The sequence below is a fragment of the Cuculus canorus genome, chromosome 29 (assembly GCF_017976375.1).
Source record: "Cuculus canorus isolate bCucCan1 chromosome 29, bCucCan1.pri, whole genome shotgun sequence".
Classification (NCBI taxonomy): domain Eukaryota; kingdom Metazoa; phylum Chordata; class Aves; order Cuculiformes; family Cuculidae; genus Cuculus; species Cuculus canorus.
In genome coordinates, this window is record NC_071429.1 from 1,933,394 (window position 1) to 1,951,006 (window position 17,613).

General features: G+C 61.1%; 2 protein-coding genes across 5 annotated transcripts in view; one reads left to right on the forward strand and one right to left on the reverse strand.

Annotated features, from left to right (window-relative positions):
• The window catches only part of LOC104064699 (cyclic AMP-dependent transcription factor ATF-7), a 76,430-nt gene extending 69,701 nt beyond the window's left edge, over positions 1-6,729 (forward strand). For both annotated transcript variants that reach the window (XM_054051584.1, XM_054051585.1), the window contains one exon: positions 702-6,729. In XM_054051584.1, the coding sequence (XP_053907559.1) occupies positions 702-919 (218 nt within the window). In that variant the 3' untranslated portion in view covers positions 920-6,729. The remainder of the gene's footprint in view (positions 1-701) is intronic.
• Positions 6,730-9,414: 2,685 nt separating this feature from the next.
• TARBP2 (TARBP2 subunit of RISC loading complex) lies at positions 9,415-17,583 on the reverse strand. 3 transcript variants are annotated; one of them, XM_054051639.1, is made up of 9 exons: positions 17,259-17,583; positions 14,655-14,836; positions 13,677-13,782; positions 13,171-13,254; positions 12,947-13,019; positions 11,551-11,668; positions 11,334-11,461; positions 10,465-10,654; positions 9,415-9,864 (listed from the first exon to the last, which is right to left on the reverse strand). In XM_054051639.1, exons 2-9 carry the CDS (start codon positions 14,812-14,814, stop codon positions 9,707-9,709), a joined length of 1,017 nt encoding a protein of 338 aa, XP_053907614.1. In that variant the 5' UTR covers positions 14,815-14,836; positions 17,259-17,583; the 3' UTR covers positions 9,415-9,706. The 3 variants fall into 3 exon arrangements, with proteins under 3 accessions (XP_053907614.1, XP_053907615.1, XP_053907613.1); XM_054051640.1 differs by lacking the exon at positions 17,259-17,583 and adding an exon at positions 16,988-17,147; XM_054051638.1 differs by lacking the exon at positions 17,259-17,583 and adding an exon at positions 15,710-15,814.
• Between the last annotated feature and the right edge of the window lie 30 nt (positions 17,584-17,613).

The window sequence follows — 17,613 nt, forward strand, 5'->3', positions numbered from 1 at the left end:
CCGAGGTGGAACCCTGGAATGGTTTGGGTTGGAAGGGACCCCAAAGCCCATCCAGTCCCACCCCTGCAACGGGCAGGGACACCTCCCACTGGATCAGGGGCTCCAAGCCCCATCCAACCTGGCCTGGAACCCCTCCAGGGATGGGGCAGCCCCCACTGCTCTGGGCAACCTGGGCCAGGGCATCCCCACCCTCACAGCAAAACATTTCTTCCTAAGATCTCATCTCAATCTCCCCTCTTTCAGCTCAAAACTGTTCCCCCTCATCCTCTCCCTACAGTCCCTGATCCAGAGCCCCTCCCCAGCTTTCCTGGAGCCCCTTTCAGCACTGGAAGCTGCTCTAAGGTCTCCCCACAGCCTTCTCTTCTCCAGGCTGAACAACCTCAACTCTTGTAGCCTATCATAGACTTATGGAATGGTTTGGGTTGGAAGGGACCTCAAAGCCCATCCACTCCCACGCCTGCCATGGGCAGGAACACCTCCCACTGGATCAGGGGCTCCAAGCCCCATCCAACCTGGCCTTGAACCCCTCCAGGTTTGGGGCAGCCACTACTTCTAGAGCCTCTCCGCAGCTGTCCTGTAGGCAGGAAGCAGTCTCCCATCACATCACCGCACCGGTGGCACCGGTAGCAATGCACACAGCCTCTCGCTAACCTTCTTTTTCCTCCTTTCCCCTCCCCCCATCCCCTTCTCTGCTCAAGCAGAAAGCCCAAAGGAGAGCTCCGAGCCCACTGGCTCCCCTGCTCCCGTCATCCAGCACAGCTCCGTGACGGGGTCCCCTAACGGGCTCAGCGTCCGCTCGGCGGCCGAGGCGGTGGCTACGTCGGTGCTGACGCAGATGGCGAACCAAAGGACAGAACTGAGCCTGCCGGTGCCCTCGCACGTCATCATGGCTCCACAGTCCCAGTCTGCTGGCAGATGATGGCACAGCCTGTGCGCGTGACACGGAGCTAACCGAGAACTCCCAGCCGGAGAGATGGACCGCAACTGAGTCCCTGACGAGTCGGGGCCCATAAGGAGTTTTATTTCTTTTTTTTTTTTGTTGTTGTTCTTTTTTTCCAAGTGAGTTGAGGGCAGCTCTGGCACTTCTGACACCGCGTAGCCTGTACAGACCCTGGCCCCTGCTGCTGCCCTGCCATCGCCCGTCTCCACCGGACGGCTGCGGATTGAGTGCTTTCCTCGATCCTTCCGTTGACGATCCGTCAACTCACAGAGTCATCCGAACACACAAAGCCTCGCTTTGAAAGGTTCGCTTTCAGGTATCGGTTACATTAACACTAAACCTCCGTGCTTGGTGGATCCCCTTGGCGCTTTCACTTTTCCAAGTCCCCCTCTTCCCTCCTCCTCCAGTCTCAGCAAAGGAAAATGGCTCTTGGGAGGTTGTGACATTTAGCTGTGCTGTCAGTGTATTTTGTTTTTAACGGCATGCTGCTTCCAGGCATCTGCTCCCCCTCTGCTCTCGCTGCCTGAACCATTGCACCTTCGCACCATGAGCCTCTTTGAGCTCTGAGGTTAAAGGCATCGAGGTTGGTCGAAAGATGCCAGCAAGAGATTTTGGAGCTCGCTCATACATGATGGGAGTGTAATCGCTGTAAATTCATTTGTGTCCAGGGGTTGGGAGAGGGGCAAGCGAGGCCTTGGAGGGGACACCCATGTTTCTGGTTGCTTGTGTTGCACCGAGAGCTGCAGACATCGGTGTGCCAATCTCTCAACGGCTGCTGGACGAAAGGTACCGGCTGTTCCGGCAGTAGAGAGGCCGCTCTTGGTCTTCCTTACATAAATCGGTGCTGATCTGCATCTGCTGGGACCGGCGCAGAGGCACTCTGGGAGGTCCGTGAAAGGATAAACCGGCCCAGCAGGTGATAACAATGTGAGTCCCAGAATGCATCATCTGCTCCCAGCTCCGCTCTACACCTCAGCAAACAAACCCCTCCATTTCCAGGGATCATCTCCTTTACTCATAACCTCGATGACCTTAATAATGGTGGCCTTAAATCATGAATTAGTTGCCTGTTCAAGGGAAGGGAGCACAAAGCAGTGTTTCTATTTGCCCGGTGTTTTACCTCTTCTTCACGATTCTCTTCTGCTCTTGGTGATGGAGCAGCCAGTGCTTCCCAGCCAGAGCAAACGAAGGATTCACAGAGCTTCCACTTTTATTGAGCAGGTTAAAAACCCAGCCTTGATGTTGAAAGACACTTGGAATTGGGTCCGTTCCCGTTCCGGGCGGGCATAGCATGCGTCTGTGTGCTTCCTGAGGTTGTTGCTGGGAAGTTTGGAAGTGGGAAGGGGTGCTGTGTGTGTCCGGGCTCTTGGAAGGAACCTCGTCAAAGTCTGCTGAGCTGCATCAGCCCTTGGTCTTCCTCCCCCTCCTCACCTGAGCTCTCGCCCACCTCGCGCTGCACTCGCCACTTTTGAGCCAAGTTTGTTTGTTGAAGTCATTTTATTTGGCTTAGCCAGACTTGAAAGGTTTCCAGGGACAGCAAAACCCAAAGTGAAGTCTGAGCAAGGAACCGGATCGCATTACAGATGGGGAAGTTCAGCGGTTTGGTTTTCCTATCGATGGGATCTACCTTCTCCCCCTCCCCTCTTTTCCAGGTGTTCCTCGGCCTCTCAGCAGCAGCGACCGCGGCGTTCCTTGCGTTTCCTTAGTCTCGATGCCATGATGCTCCCGCGCTCTCCTGCTTTCTCTTGCTCGTCTCTCGTGTGTAATTGGGGTCACTTCTGGCCTCGGCGGTTTGCACTTTGGGTACGGATTCTCTGTAGACTCCCGGCCCTGTTCTTTTGTTCCTGCAGGGTCTGTGTGTGCACGGATATTTGGCTCTTGCTGTCCCACCACGGTGTTTGCAGTCACCGTGAGCCATGAGGACAGGACACAGCGGAGTTTGGCATCTCTTAAAGCTGTGTGACATGGACAAAAAGGGGGTTCAGGACCTTTTTCAGGGGGGGCAGGATCTAAGGCAGAGGCTTTTCAGGAGGTACAAGGAGCCATCCTGGCTCTGCTTCCTCTCCTGGAGCTGCTGCTGGATGCAGGTTGTAGAGCTGCGACAGGGAACCGCGTTAAGCCCTGTGCTCCTTTATACCAAAAAGGTGTAAAAATTACTCATCTGGCAGCAAAGGGATTGACTGTGGTCTTCAGATCCACTCAGTTCCCTTCAAGGGACTTCAAAACAAGTCTTGCTCTTTTTTTACTTTGTCTGGGAATAGCAGGAATGACAAAAATGTGTTGTAAACATGTTTGCTTCGTCACCCAGCAGCCGATGGCTCCCTGTCCCTTGGTTCGTAGAGCTTGGGGCCGATACAGCGTGCAGGAGCGAGCGTGTCCGGCAGCGCAGCAGCTCCTCCTAGGCTCACCGAGCACTTTTCCATCCTGGAAAAGCGTTTGTTGAAAGAAAAGAGAAAGGAGGAATTGAGCTTGGGTCTGATCCCACTGCTGGTTCCTTGTTTACTTCATGGCATTGGGGTCTGGTGGGTGAGGCCCAGGCAAGGACCAGGCGGTGGCTTTGCCAGCAGGGTTGGAGAGGGAATGAAGGGTGGTTGGAGAGCAAATCCAGGACGGAGACACACATGGCAGCATTGGCACTGACTGCAGCAGCTTCCCTGAGCCCTGTTTTTCACCCTTAGGGACTGAGAGTGATCCGGTTTTGTGTGGCCGGAGAGCTGGGACCACCTCTGTGTCCCAGAGAAGGGCTTTCCCTGCCCTCGTACTGCCGTTGGGCATCACCAGGTAGCTCCAACCTTGCTGGTAACGAGGGAAGGGATGCAGAGAGCAGCTTTTCTCCCCATCGCTCTGTCCCTCAATGCTCCTGATGCCATCGGTGCTGCTCCACTCCAGCATCTCCCCACCTCAGCTCCCCTCTGCGCGTGCTTCGTGCCTTGAGAAACCCACAAATCCATGAAAACATGGACAGAAAGCTCCAAGCCTGGGCAGTAACAATCGGGGAACAAGCGTTTCGCCGTACCCTAACATTTAATTATTGTTAATTATTTTTTCCCGTGTCCCTTTGGGTATGTTGGAGCAGGATTCAGGTCCCTGTTTCTCTTGCCAACAGCATCCCTGCTTGCTGGGAGGGAGATGGAGAGAAGCAGGAATCCTCGCTCTCCGGGCAGGCTAAGCCTGTGATGTAGCCAAAAAGAAAACCCCAGGGAGGATGACCCTTAGCATCCTCCCTGCTGGGAATTCTCCAGCCCCATCCTGATGGATGGACAGACGCACGGACAGACATCCCAAGCTAGACTTTGAGGCAAGTGGGTGATGTTCATCCCTTGTCAGGGTCACAAAAGGTGCCCAGCAGAGCCGATGCTGAGCTGATCCCAAACCTCAGGTGGAGCTGAGTGTCACAGCGCCGGGGTGGCTGTTGTCATTTGCTCAGCAGGATGGACAAGTTTAGGATTTGAGTTGGCTCTTCCCAGGCTTTTTGGAGAGAAGGGTACGGAGTGAGTGCTTGTTCCAGCTGTTCCAGCACCTCCCTGGCGATGGACGTGTCGGGTGCTCAGGTGATGGGAAGCTGGGGTTGGTGTGGCCTCCACTCCTGGAGCCGAGCACTTCAAGAGCCAAACGGCTGTGGGCCTTCTGCCCACATCTCCTCCTTCCTTATCCCTTCTCTCTCAGACAATTCCTTGAGCTCAGCAGCTGCAGAGGCCGCGCTTTGGTTTTGATGAGAGTTACAGTGTTTTGGGTCGGGAAGATGGACTTCCCGGCAGGTTGGTGATGCCAGATTCCCCTTGACGGTGAGGGTGAAGGTGGCTTTCTCTTCTTCTTCCCATGCTGCTTCAACTGTTGCTAGAAGACTTTGTGGATATCTTTGGATGGGGCAGAATACCCTGGATTTAGCTCCAGGGTGATATTCCCTGCTTTCCAGAGGCTCCTGGGGGCCTCCGGCTCCGCTCAGCTGCTTGCTGGGCACCTGCGCTTTCCTCTGCCGGAGCTCGGCCACGGTGCCTTAACCGGGACCCCGGCTGGTGCCAGTGTCAGTCGTGGGCTTCCCATGTGTCTTCCCCCAAAGCCCATCTCCACACGGTGCCATTGGGATCACCTGGGATCTCCTTCCCCCCTCCGTGGCCGAATTGATGGGTATTTGGGCTCCTGGCAGGAGCCGGGAAAAGCCCTGCAGGGTTTAAAAGTTGCGTTTTGGTGGTGATGGAATTGAGGAGGGCCGGAACGGTGGCATCGGCTTTGGGAGTTGGGATTTTTATCCATCCAGGATGTCGAACAGGAATAAATGGCTGGAAAACCCATCCCAGGGTGATGTTAAACCCGTGCTGGAGGGGAGCTCTCCCTCCTCTCCCTCTGGTGCAGAAGATCTTGCCAGCCTCCAAATCCCTTGGGATTGGAGAGGTCTGGGGGATTCAGTGCCACCTTTTCCCCCTAAACTGGCTCCTCGATTCTGCATTTCGATGGCTCAGCTGGGAAATGGGTCATTTTGGGACTTGTGGCTCCGTTTCTGGTTGATTCCCCCCTGTTTTCGTGCACACGTGGGTTCCGGCAATGGAGATGCTCTCCTGCTCCGAAACGAGCCTTTGGGATGCGGGAGGAGGGTCCTGGGCATCTCCCATCCCCGGCTGCCTCCTACCTTGAGCTTTGACCAACGGAAGAAGCCAAGAAGAAGAAGGAACCCCCCGACGAGCGTAACCCGAGGTGTTGTATCTATAAAACACATATCTATGCGTATATCCAGTCCTATATAGACGTGTATCAACTTTGTGAGCGGATGCGCAGCTCCTTACGCAACGGAATGGTTTCCTCGCTGTAACCCCTTCCCGCGGCCCCCCCTGGCCTCGAGAGATCGTGTGAGCGGGTCCTCACAGCCCCGCGGGGTCCGGGAGGGATGCAGGGGGGATGCATCGCAGCCCCCCGCCTTCCCCGCCGCGCCGTACCAAACATGTAATGTGCCTTTATTTATGCTGCAAATATCACATTAAACTGTTACCCAGGAGCTGCCGCCCACTGATTTCCGGGGTTCCGGAGCCTGGGGACAACCCTGGGGTCCTCTCATGGAATCGGTAAGGTTGGAAATGACCTCTAAATTCATCCAGTCCAACCCCACTGTGACTGAACCGTGTCCCAAAGTGCTGTGTCTACACACTTTAACCCCCCCCCCCCAGGGATGGAGCCTCTGCCACCACTCTGGGCAGCCTCTGCCAGTGCCTGAGAACCCTTTCGGGGAAGGAATTGTTCCCAATATCCAACCTAAACCTCCCCTGGTGCAACTTGAGGCCATTTCCTCTCGTCCCATCACCCGTTCCTTGGGAGCAGAGCACTGACTTTCTGAGAGCAATGAGGTCTCCGCTCAGCCTCCTCCACACCAACCCCTGCCCCCAGGTCCCTCAGCCTCTCCCAGACCCCCTGTTCTCCAGCCCCTTCCCCAGCTCCATTCCCTTCTCCGGATGCACTCCAGTCCCTCGAGGTCTTTCTTGGAGTGAGGGGCCCAAAACTGAACCAGGATTCGAGGTGTGGCATCACCAGTGCTGGGGGGATGATCCCTTCCCTGCTCCTGTGGCCACTCCAGGGCTGATCCAAGCCTGTCCCAGGGAGTCCTTCGGCTGTCACCTCCCCCGAGGACATGGGCCATGGGGTCACAGTGGCCATGACACCTCCAGCCACCACTCAGGTGACATTGTCCATGCTGGGGACACAGCAGGGCTGTCACCTGTGTGGGTGACACAATGGTTGAGCCTCCTCGGGGTGGGGGGGGGAACAAAGGGGAGACGCAGCAACCTGCGACCCCCTTGGGCTGAGCGCTTGGGGCCGTTCCAGGCGGGTTTGGGGCCACTCCAGGTGGGTTTGGGGCCGTTCCAGGTGGGTTTGGGGCCACTCCAGGCGGGTTTGGGTCTCGGGGGGCGGGTGCAGCCCGGGCCGCCCCGTCGGGGCTGCAGGAACGCAGCGCGGCCACGCGGTGGCAGCATCGAGCGTCGCGGGGAGGGGGGGGAGCTGATTCAGGGGGTCGTGGGGGGTGTCGGGGCTGCAAGGGGGGAGGAGGGGTCCCTGACTCAAGGGGTCCCGGGAGGGGGGGTGGTCCCTGTGTCAGGACGTCCTGGGGGGGGGGGGTGAATCCTCGGGGGGGAATGCAGGGGAGGGGTCCTCATCTCAGGGGGCCCCGAGGTGGGAGTTCCTGAGAGAGGGGTGCAGAGGGGAGGGGTCCCTGTTTCAGGGGACTCCGGGGCGGGGGGGGGGCCCTGGCTCTGGAGGTCCCGAGGGGGAAGAGTCCCTGTTTTGGGGGTCCCGGTCCAGGCTGGGGAGCCCCGCTCGGGGTGGGGGACACACACGGGGGTCTCGGGGTCCCGGTCTGACGGTGCGGGCAGCCCGGCGTGAGATGGGGGGGGGGGGGGGGGGGGTCCCTGTCTCGGGGGGTCCCGGTCCAGGCTGGGGGGGTCTCGGGGTCCCGGTTGGGGGTCCCGGTCCAGGTTTGGGGGGGGTCTCGGGGTCCCGGTTGGGGGTCCCAGTCCAGGTTGGGGGTCCCGGTCCAGGTTGGGGGTGGGGGGATCTCGGGGTCCCGGTTGGGGGTCCCGGTCCAGGCTGGGGGGGTCTCGGGGTCCCGGCTGGGGGTCCCGGTCCAGGTTTGGGGGGGTCTCGGGGTCCCGGTTGGGGGTCCCGGTCCAGGCTGGGGCGGGGGTCTCCTCTGACGGTGCTTTCAGCCGGGCTGCAGCCCCCCCCGCCCCCGTCTGTCCGCCCGTGCCCGGCGGCGGCTGTCGCGGCTGCTGAATGGGTTTCATTAGCGGCGCCCGGCGGGGGATGGGGGGGACACACACCGGGCTGCAGCCCCGCTCCCCCGGGACCCCGGCCCCGCTATAAGAGGCGGCGGCGGCGATGGCGGGGGGGGGCGATGGCGGCGCTGCCGGGGCCGCCGCTGCTGCTGCTGCTGCTGCTGCTGTCGGGGAGCCCCCGCGCCGCCCGCTGCTGCCCCGCCACCCTCGGCCCCGCTCCCGCCCCGCTGCCGGTGAGCCCCGTCGGGGGGAGAGGAGGATGGAAAAGGGGGGGGGGGGGGGAAACGAGCTTTTGGGGCTCGGGAGGGGGCGAGGGGTGACCCCCAGGCTTTGCCGTGACCCCGCCCCAGACCGGGGTCGCCTCTCCCGGTGAGCCCCGTCGTGAGGAGGAGAATGGAGGGGATGGAAAGGGGGGAAAGGGGCTTTTGGGGTTCGGGAGGGGGCGAAGGGAGACCCCCAGACCTTGGTCTGCCGGGACCCCCCCCGGTCCGACCCCTCCTCGGAGCGGATCCGCCCTCCCGGGGCCGCCCCCCTCCCGCTCCCGGTGAGCCCCGTCGGGGGGAGGAGAATGAAGGGGACGGAGATGGGGGGAACACGCTTTTCGAGTCGCGGGGGCGCCCCTAAGCCCAAGGCTGTCGTTACCCCCCCCGTCCGACCCTTCTGCCCCCTTCCCAGACCGGGGTCGCCCCCCCGGGGCCGCCCCCTCCCCTCCCCGCCGCCGCCCTGGCTGCGCTGCTCCGGTCCCTGCAACGCCCCGGGCGCAGCTCCGGGGGCAGCCCGAGGTGAGGGGGGGGGCACCGGGGAACACGGGAGGGGACCGGGGACACCGGGGCAGGGCAGGGGAATCGGAGCCGTCGGGGCTGGGGAGGGAGCCGGGTGCTGGGGGGCATTTTGGGAGTCCCGGGAGCACTGGGGAGGTCCCGGAGGACACCGGGAGGGGCAGGAGAATCGGGGCTGGGGGGACCCGGGTGTGGGGGGCACTGGGGGGTCCTGGGGGCACCGGGAGGGGCAGGAGCATCGGGACCAGGAAGGGACCTGGGTGTTGGGGGGCACCGAAGGGGTGCTGGGGGCCCCGGGGGGCACCAGAGGGGCCATGGAGGGACCCGAGTGTTGGGGGGCACTGGGTAGACCCATAGCCGGGGAGGGGGGCGGACCAGGTGGTTTGGGGGTGCCCGGAGGGGGTAGGGGTCCCCGTTTGCATCCATCTGTCCCTCATGTCCTCTGCCCATTCCCACTGATCACTCTGTCCGTTCCCCGTGGCACTCGGCCAGTCCCCTCCTGTCTGTCTGTCTGTCCAAACTCTCCCATCCCCATCCCTGTCCACCCCCTTCTGTCCCTCTGTCCCCATCGATCCTGTGCCGCTGGATCCTCTTCTATCCATCCTCATCCTCATCCTCGCCTCCCCATCCATCCATTTCCCTTTGTCTGTCCATTTCTGTCCATGTGTCCGTCTGTCCACCCCCAGCGCTGCGCTCTCCCCGTGGCAGGTTTGGGCGGGGGGCGCAGGGGGGGTCCCAGACCCGGCTCAGCCCCCGCAGCTGGGACCCCCCAGCCGCTCCCTTTTGGACCATGGCGACGCCGCAGCGCTTCGGCCGCCGCCGCTGAGCATCTGTCTGTCCGTCCATCTGTCACTCAATAAACCAATGCCACCACCCCTGAGCATTCGTCCTGCTCGTCCCCAAGGAGAGGGGGTTTCCCAGCCCCCCAAAGAGACACCGAGCTTACAACCCCCCCCCGGTTTTATTCCCAGGCACCCGGGGCCCCCCCTTGCTGGAGGTGGGGGGGGGAGGTGACCCCAGCCCTGAGTCCAGGGGGCTGCGTCCATCTGTCTGTCCGTCAGCAGCTCCGAGCACGCACACGGTGCATCAGTGGGGCTGTGCGTCCGTCCAGGTGTCCGTGAGGGAGGCCAAGTGTCCCCCAGTGGCGCCAGGCACCCACCGCGAAGTCCGTGGGTCCGGCTGGGTGTCTGTGGGTCTGTCTGTCGGTCTGTCCGTGGGTCGGGGGAGGGTCACTTGCCTCCCGCCATGATGCGCAGGTACTGGAGGGCGTTGCGAGCGGCCTGAGCGCGGGCGTCGTCGCGGGAGGTGGCTGCGCCGTGGCACACGGTGGCCGGCTGCGTCGAGAGCTCCACCAGGCACTGGTGCAGCCCGCTGAGGCTCAGCGCGTCTGGGAGGGACAGGATCAGACCCCGTCACCCCTAAACTGTCCCTGTCACCCCTCCTGTCCCCCCTTAAACCAGCCCCATCACCCCCAAAATGCCCCAAATCATGCCAAACTGTCCCCTCCTGAACAGCCCCATCACACCCAAACTGCCTGTCACCCCCAAACCAGCTCCACCCTGTCCCAGTCACCCTAAGCCAGCTCCATCTCCCCCAAACCAGACCTGTCAACCCCCCAAACCACCCCCATGCCCCCCAAACCACTCCTATCACCCCTCAAACCATTCACTTCACCCCCAAACCCACCCCAAACCGCTTCCATCACCCCCAAAACACTTCTGTCATACTCAAACCATCCCTATCACCCCCAAACCTACTCCCATCACCCCAAAACCGCTCCCATCAACCCCCAAACCACCTCCAAACCAGTCCCATCACCCCAAACCACTCCTGTCACCCCCTAAACTATCCCCATCACCCCCAAACTGCTCCCATCACCCACAAGCTGCCTGTGTCACCCCCAAAACTACCCTCAAGCTGCCCTGAGCCCTTGCAGGGGCACCCGTGCGGCTGAGGTGGGGGTCTCAGAGAGTTGGGGTGTCCTCACCGATGTCAAGGTAGCTGATGGCGAAGCTCTGCTCCTCGGAGAGCTCTTGCAGCAGCGCGCAGGCACCGGCACCCATGGGTGCCAGCGCGCGGCTCCGCAGCTGCAGCATCTTCTCGCCTGCTGAGTTGCGCAGCGAATCCCAGGTGCAGCCGGGAGCGCGGCCACGCAGCCCCTCCAGCCGGGGGCCCGCCTGTGGGATGGGGCGGTCAGGAACCTCACGGACCCCCCCACAACAGGTCCCAGAACCCCCCTGAATCCCAGAACCCCTCCCCAGGGCACGGAACCCTCTGTGAGGATGCAGAGACAACCTGGACCCCCTACCCAGGGATGCAGGGATCACCTGGATCCACCTATAGATCCTGGAGATGCAGAGACCACCCAGAGCCCCCACAGATCCTGGAGCACCCCCAGGGTTGCAGGGACCCCCTGAACCCCCCCCAGGTCCCAGAACCCCACACGAATCCCAGACCCCACTCCACGGGGCCTGAAACACCCTGCGGGGATGCAGGGATTGTTTGGACCCACCCACAGATCCTGGAGCTGCAAGGACCACCTGGAGCACCCCCCCTCCCGAGATCCTGGACACACCCCCTATGGGGATGCAGAGACCACCTGGACCCCCTATTCACTCCTCAGAGTGACCTTGGGGTCCCCCTGTACCTCATTAACCCCTTGGGGCCTTGGGGTGGCCTTGGGGTACCTGTGTCCCTCATTAAGCCCTCAGGATGGCCTTGGGATGCTCGTGTCCCCTGTTAACCTCCTCAGGGTGACCTTTGGGGTACCCGCATCCCCCATTAACCATCTCCCCCCGCCCAATGATGTTGGGGTGCCTGTGTCCCTCGGTTAACCCCTCGCCAGCCTGGGGGTACCATGGAGAACTGGTCCTCCTCCACCTCGGCCTCGCTGCCCTCCCGCGGCTCCATGGGGACGTTGTGGATCCGCACGAGCATCTTGGCAGCCGCGTTGCGCTTTGCCAGCTTCTTGGAGGTGCCACTGCCTGCAGAGAGGGGACAAACAGACACCAGGGTGAGCCTGGCACCCCGCTGTGTCCCCCTCCCAAACCTGCGGGTGACCCTGGCCTCGCACCGATCTCCACGAAGCGTTCCACGCGGCAGGTCATGGTGAACTCCTTCCGATGCGCCGGCCCTGACTCCTGCGTCACCGTGTACTCGGGCAGGCGCCAACCCTTCTGCACCACCAGCTCCTGGGGGAGAAATGGGGGATCTGGGGGGGTCAGGGCCATGGATGCACCTCAAAATGGGGAAAGCTGCCCTGAAAAAGGAGCTGCTGTGGATGAAATGGGCACTGCCACCCCCTAAAATGGGTCTGCTGCCCCAAAACAGTGCTAACTGTCCCCAAAACAGCGCTAACCGTCCCCAAAACAGCGCTAACTGTCCCCAAAATGGGTCCACTGCCTTCAAAACAGGGGTAACTGTCCCCAAGAACAGGGATAACTGTCCCTAAAATCAGGATAATTGTCACCTAAATGGGAATAATCATTCCCAAAATGAGGATAACTGTCTGCAAAATTAATCCAGTCCCCAAAACAGCGATAACTGTCCCCAAAATAGGGATAATTTTCCCCAAAACAGCGATAACTGTCCCGAAAATGGGTCCACTGCCACCTAAACAGGGATAACAGTCCTCAAAATGGGATAACCGTCCCCAAAACACGGTTAACTAACACCAAAATTAGTAAAACTGTCCCCAAAATTAGGAAAACTGTTCCCAAAATTAGAAAAATTGTCCCAAAAATTAGGAAAACTGTCCCCCAAATTAGGAAAACTGTGCCAAATATGGGCCCAATGCATCCAAAACGGGGATAACTGTCTACCAAATGGGTTAACTGCCCCCAAAACAGGGATAATCATCCCCAAAACAGGGCTAATTGTTCCAACATAGGGATAATTGTCCCTTAAATGGGGATAACCATCCCCGAAATGAGGATGTCTGCAAAATGGGTCCACTGCCCCCAAAATAAGAATAACTGTCTCCATAATAATTGATAACTATCCCCAAAATAAGCATATCATCCCCTAAATGGGGAAAACCATACCCTAACTTAGGAAATTTGCCCCCAAATGCATCCACTGCACCCAAAACAGGAATAACTGTCCCCAAAACGGGGATAAACATCCCCAAAATAGGGATAACTGTCCCCAAAATGAAGATAATCGTCCTCTAAATGGGGATAACCATATTCAAAATGAGGATAATGGTCCCCAAAATAGGTCCACTGCCCCCAAAATAGGAATAACTGTCCCCCAAAATGGGTATGAGCTCCTCCAGCTGGTGAGCAGGAGCCCCTAAGGGCACCACCACCCCCAAAATGGGTAAGGTCACCCCCCGCAAGGGGCACAACACCCCCCCGAGATAGGGAAAGGTGTCCCCAAAACAGGCTGATTAGCCCCAAAAAGGCCAATGAGGGCGAGGAGGGAGCCACCAGGGAGGAAGGGGGGCGACGTCCCCCCTTGTCACCCACCTGCAGAGCCCCCACAGGGTTGCACTCCGACTGGGGGGGGGACACGGGTGTCTTCATCTCCAGGGGGGTTCCCCTAGAGAGGGGGAGATGGGGTGAGGGGCAGGTCCGAGTCCCCTCCCAGCCAGGACTCCCCATGTTTAGGAGGCCACAGGGGGGCAGAGAATGTGGGGAGCAGGGAACTGGGGGAGGGGACACCCCCAGTTATGGGGGGGACACCCTGTTACCTGGGTGAGAGAGGGGGCACGGCGGGTACTGGGGGTGCGGCGGGGGGACCGGGCTCAGCCAGGGGCTCTGGGGGGAAAGGAGAGCTTGGGGAGAAAGGGGGAGAGGTTAATGGCCAGGTACCCCCCCCGAACCTCCCCAGGCAACCCCAGTACCCCAAATCCTGCCAGACACCCCCAGTTCCCTGAGGATCCTGAGATCCCCTGCTATACCGACCCCCCCAGCACCCCAAATCCTGTCAGACATCCCCAGATCCCCTGTTATTGCCACCCCCATGCACCCCCCCAGAGCACCCCAAATCCTGTCAGGCACCCCCAATTCCCTTGGGGCCCCCTAAGACAGCCCTAAGCCCCCCTCCTACACCCCCAGCCCCACCCTGGGCACCCCCAGACCATCTGGGACCCTCCCCATACCCCAAACTCCCCCCAGCACCTCCTGGACACTCTCAGCGCCCCCCAACCCTCCAAGCCCTCCTCCTGCTCCCCCTGGGGACCCTGTACCCCCTCACCTGGGCTCCTCGGGGGTGGTGGCTTCCAGCATGTCCCCCCCTTTCAGCAGCTTCAGGGCCACCTCTGCCGCTTTGTGCTTCGCTGCCTTCTTGCTGGGCCCCTGCCCTGGGGGAGGCACCAGCTGAGTGAGGCGGGGGGTGTCCCCCCAGATCTCCCCCCACATCCCAGTCCTGGGGATCCCTCGGCCATAAGGAGCACCATGGGATCCCCAAGTGTCCCACGTATCAGGGTCCTGGGTGAGCCTACACCACAAGCCATATTTTGGGGTTTCAGGGGATTCCCCCACCAGGACCCACTTTTTTGTGGGTCTTAAGGGATCCCCGAGTGTCCCAGGCATCAGGATCCCAGGGAATCTCCCACCAGGACCTACTTTTGGGGGCTCCCAAGGGATCCCCAAGTGTCCTAAGGACCAGAATCACAGGTGATTGTCCACCACAACCCACTTTTTGAGGATTCCAAGGGATCCTCGAGCATCCCAGGCATCAGGATCCCATTCGATCCCCCACCACAGTCCACTTTTTTTGGATCTCAAGGGATCCCTGAAGGTCTCAAGCATCAACATCCCAGTTGATCTCCCACCACAACCCACGTTTTGGGCATTCCAAGGGGTCCTTGAGCATCCCAAGCATCAGAATCCCAGTCAATCCTCCACCACAAACCCCTTTCTGGGGATCCCAAGGGATCCCCGAGTGTGTCCCAGGCACCAGAATCTCATTTGATCCTCCACCCCACTTTTTGGGGTCCCAAGGGATTCATGAGTGTCCCAGAAATCAAGAATCCCCCCTACCCCGGCACCCACTTTTTAAGGGATCCCAGAAGCCAACTCCCTTTTAGGGGACAATTCCCACATCCATAGCATCCCCTCAACACCTCAACCAAACCAGATTGACTCCAGATCACCTTCTCCAGGCTGTCCCCACACCAGGGCGGGTGAGGTGGGGGGGACAGCCTGGAAGCATTGGATTTCAAGGACCCACCGGTGCAGCTGATGTCCCCAACGGTGACACGGAAGGTGAAGTTGGGTTGGTGGGCTTGTCCTTCAGCCTTGAGGAGGTCGTAACCGGGAGTCTTGCCTATGCGAGTGCCATATTCCTGCAGGAGGCTGATGGGTGTCTTCCCGGGATTGGCGGCCAGCATCTGCTCCAGGCTGGGGACAGGGCTGTCACCAAGATTGAAGAGAGGTCAGAGGGGATCGGAGTGGCATTGCCACATGGCATGGGGACACTGGGGACAAGGCTGGTGATGCCATATGGCATGGGGACACTGGGGACAAGGGTGGCATTACCACAATGGTATGAGGACAGGGCTGACATTGCCATATGAAACAGGGACAGCACGGGGACAGAGGTGCCACTGCTGTGTAGCACGGGGATACGGGGACAGCAATGGCATCGCCACACAGCGTGGGGACATTGGGGCAGATCTGGAGCCCACACACAGCACGGGGACAAGGACAGCACTGCCACACAGTGTGGGGAAAGGAGTTGCACCACTATATAGCCTGGGAACAGGGGGACAGAGGTAGCACTGTCACACAGCATGAGGACATAGGGACAGATCTGAAGCCCCCTCACAATGTGGGGACAAGGGTGGCACCACCATGTAGCATGGGAACAGGGGGGCAGGGGTGGCACTGCCCCACAGCATGGGGACAGATCTGGAACCCACACACAGCATGGGGACAGGGGTGGCACTGCCACACAGCATGGGGACAGGGGGACAGAGGGACAGGGGTGGCCCTGCCACACAGCATCAGGGCAGGGGGGCAGATCTGGAGCCCCCACATAGCGTGGGGACAGGGGTGGCTCTGCCACACAGGGTGGGGACATGGGGACAGGCCTTTCCCCTCCAGCCCCGAAGCCCCCCCAGGCGCCAGGTGTGTGTGCTGGGGGAGCCTCGGCCTAGGCCCCGACCCCCTCCCGTCCCACAGGCCGCGCCTCCCCCCGTCCCGTGTGGGGCTTTCCCGGTAGGGCAGGGCTCTCCCAGTCCGCGGGGGGGGTTCGCGGCTCGGGAAGCCGGGGGGATCCGGTACCTGGAGAAGCCGCCGCTCCGCCTGGCCCCGCCGCCCGCCCCCTCCTCGCTCATCCCCGCCGCGCTCCGACCCCGCCGCCCGCGCCGCCAGGGGGCGCCCGGGACGCGCCGCGGGGCACGACGGGAAGCACAGTGCTGCGGGGGGTTGTGGGAAGTGTAGTTCGCCGGGGGGAAGCAGCAGCTTCCGCTGCCGCTCTGTCCCCCCGGCGGACTACACTTCCCACAACTCCCCGCGGCGGGAGGTGGTGCCAGGTGGGGGCGCCCTGAGTTTCCGACGCTGAGCGGGGAGGGGGGGCGCAGTGGATGGGGACAATGGGGCTGAGATGGGACAGAGTGGGACAAGGACAGATGGACAGGGATGGGACAGGGAGGGAGGGATGGACTGGATGGGACAAGGACAGACAGACAGGGATGGACGGGATCAATGGATGGGAAAAGGATGGGACAAGGAAGGAGGGACAGGGATGGACAGGGTGGGACAGACGGACATGGTGGGGCAAGGATGGACAGGGTTCAATGGATGGTGACAATGGGGACAGGATGGGACAAGGACAGACAGGATGGACGAGGGTCAATGGATGAGGACAGGGACGGACAGACGTCATGGGTAAGGGGTGGAGAAATGGGGATGGATTGGTTGGGACAAGGACAGACGGACATGGTGGAACAAGGATGGACAGGGTTCAATGGATGAGGACAGGACGGGGCAGAGATGGATGGGGATGGACAAGATGGGACGAGGACAGACAGACAGGAGGCAATGGATGGGGACAGTGTAGGACGGGGAGAGAGGGACAGATGGACAGGAGTGGACAGGGGGCAATGAACCGGGACAATGGGGACAGACAGGATGGGACAGGAATGGAAAGATGGGCATGGACAGGGTGGGATAGGGACAGACGGACAGGGACACCCGTACTGAGAGCGCTGGGGACAGAAGCACACCTATACTGGGAGCTCTAGGGACAGACTGGGAGCACTGGGGAAAGGGACACCAAGACTGTGAGGACTAGGGTCAGGCTGGGAGCACTGGGAATGGAAGTCCCACCTGGACTGGGAGCACTGGGGACAGAGGGACACCCATACTGGGAGCTCTGGGGTCAGACTGGGAGCACTGGGGACAGAAGCAGAGCTGGACTGGGAACATACTGGGGCCACAGTGTGGTGCTGGGGCTGGTGGAGGATACTGGGGGGTTCCCATCCCTGGTGCAGGGGATCACTGGGGGAACTGGGGGTCCCAGTCCCGGTGGTGCCGGGACCGGGAGAGGGGTCCTTGTACCGGTGCTGGTATTGGGGTCCCAGTGCCTCTATAGGGGTCCCGGTGCCTCTATAGGGGTCCCGGTGGTTGCAGTGCCGGTACGGGGTCCCGGTGCCCCTATGGGGGTCCCGGTGCCAGTACAGGGGTCCCGGAGCCGGTGGTCTCGGTACGGGGTCCTGGTGCCCATGGTGCCGATATAGGGGTCCTGGGGCCGGTTGGGGTCCCGGTGCCCGTGATGCCGGTGCTGTCGGTGATGCCAGTGCCAGTATAAAGGTCCCGGTGCCCGCGGTACCGATGGTGCTGGTGCTGCCGGTGGTCCCGGTGTCGGTGTGGGGGTCCCGGTGCCCGCAATGCCAGTGATGTTGGTGATGCCAGTGGTCCCGATCCCGGTGCTGCCGGTGGTCTCGGTGCTGCCGGTGGTGCTGATGCCGGTGAAGCCGGTGCTGCTGTCGGTCCCGCTGCTGCTGGTGATGCCGGTGACGCCGGTGCCGGTGGTCCTGGTTCTGGCGGTCCCGGTGCTGCTGGTGGTCCCGGTGATGCCGGTGATCCTGGTGCTGCTGCCGGTGTCGGTCCTGCCGTCGGTGCCGGTGATGCCAGTGCTGCTGCCGTTCCCGGTGCTGCCGTTCCCGGTGGTGCCGGGGCGGGGC

Coding starts and splice junctions, on each gene's coding strand:
- TARBP2 (XM_054051638.1), bottom strand. CDS start 15,762: ATGAGCGAGGAGGGGGCGGGCGGCGGGGCCAGGCGGAGCGGCGGCTTC. Junction 13,020..13,170: donor GTGCCCCCTCTCTCACCCAG/GTAACAGGGTGT, acceptor CCCCCTCTCTAG/GGGAACCCCCCTGGAGATGA. Junction 10,655..11,333: donor AGGAGGACCAGTTCTCCATG/GTACCCCCAGGC, acceptor CCCATCCCACAG/GCGGGCCCCCGGCTGGAGGG.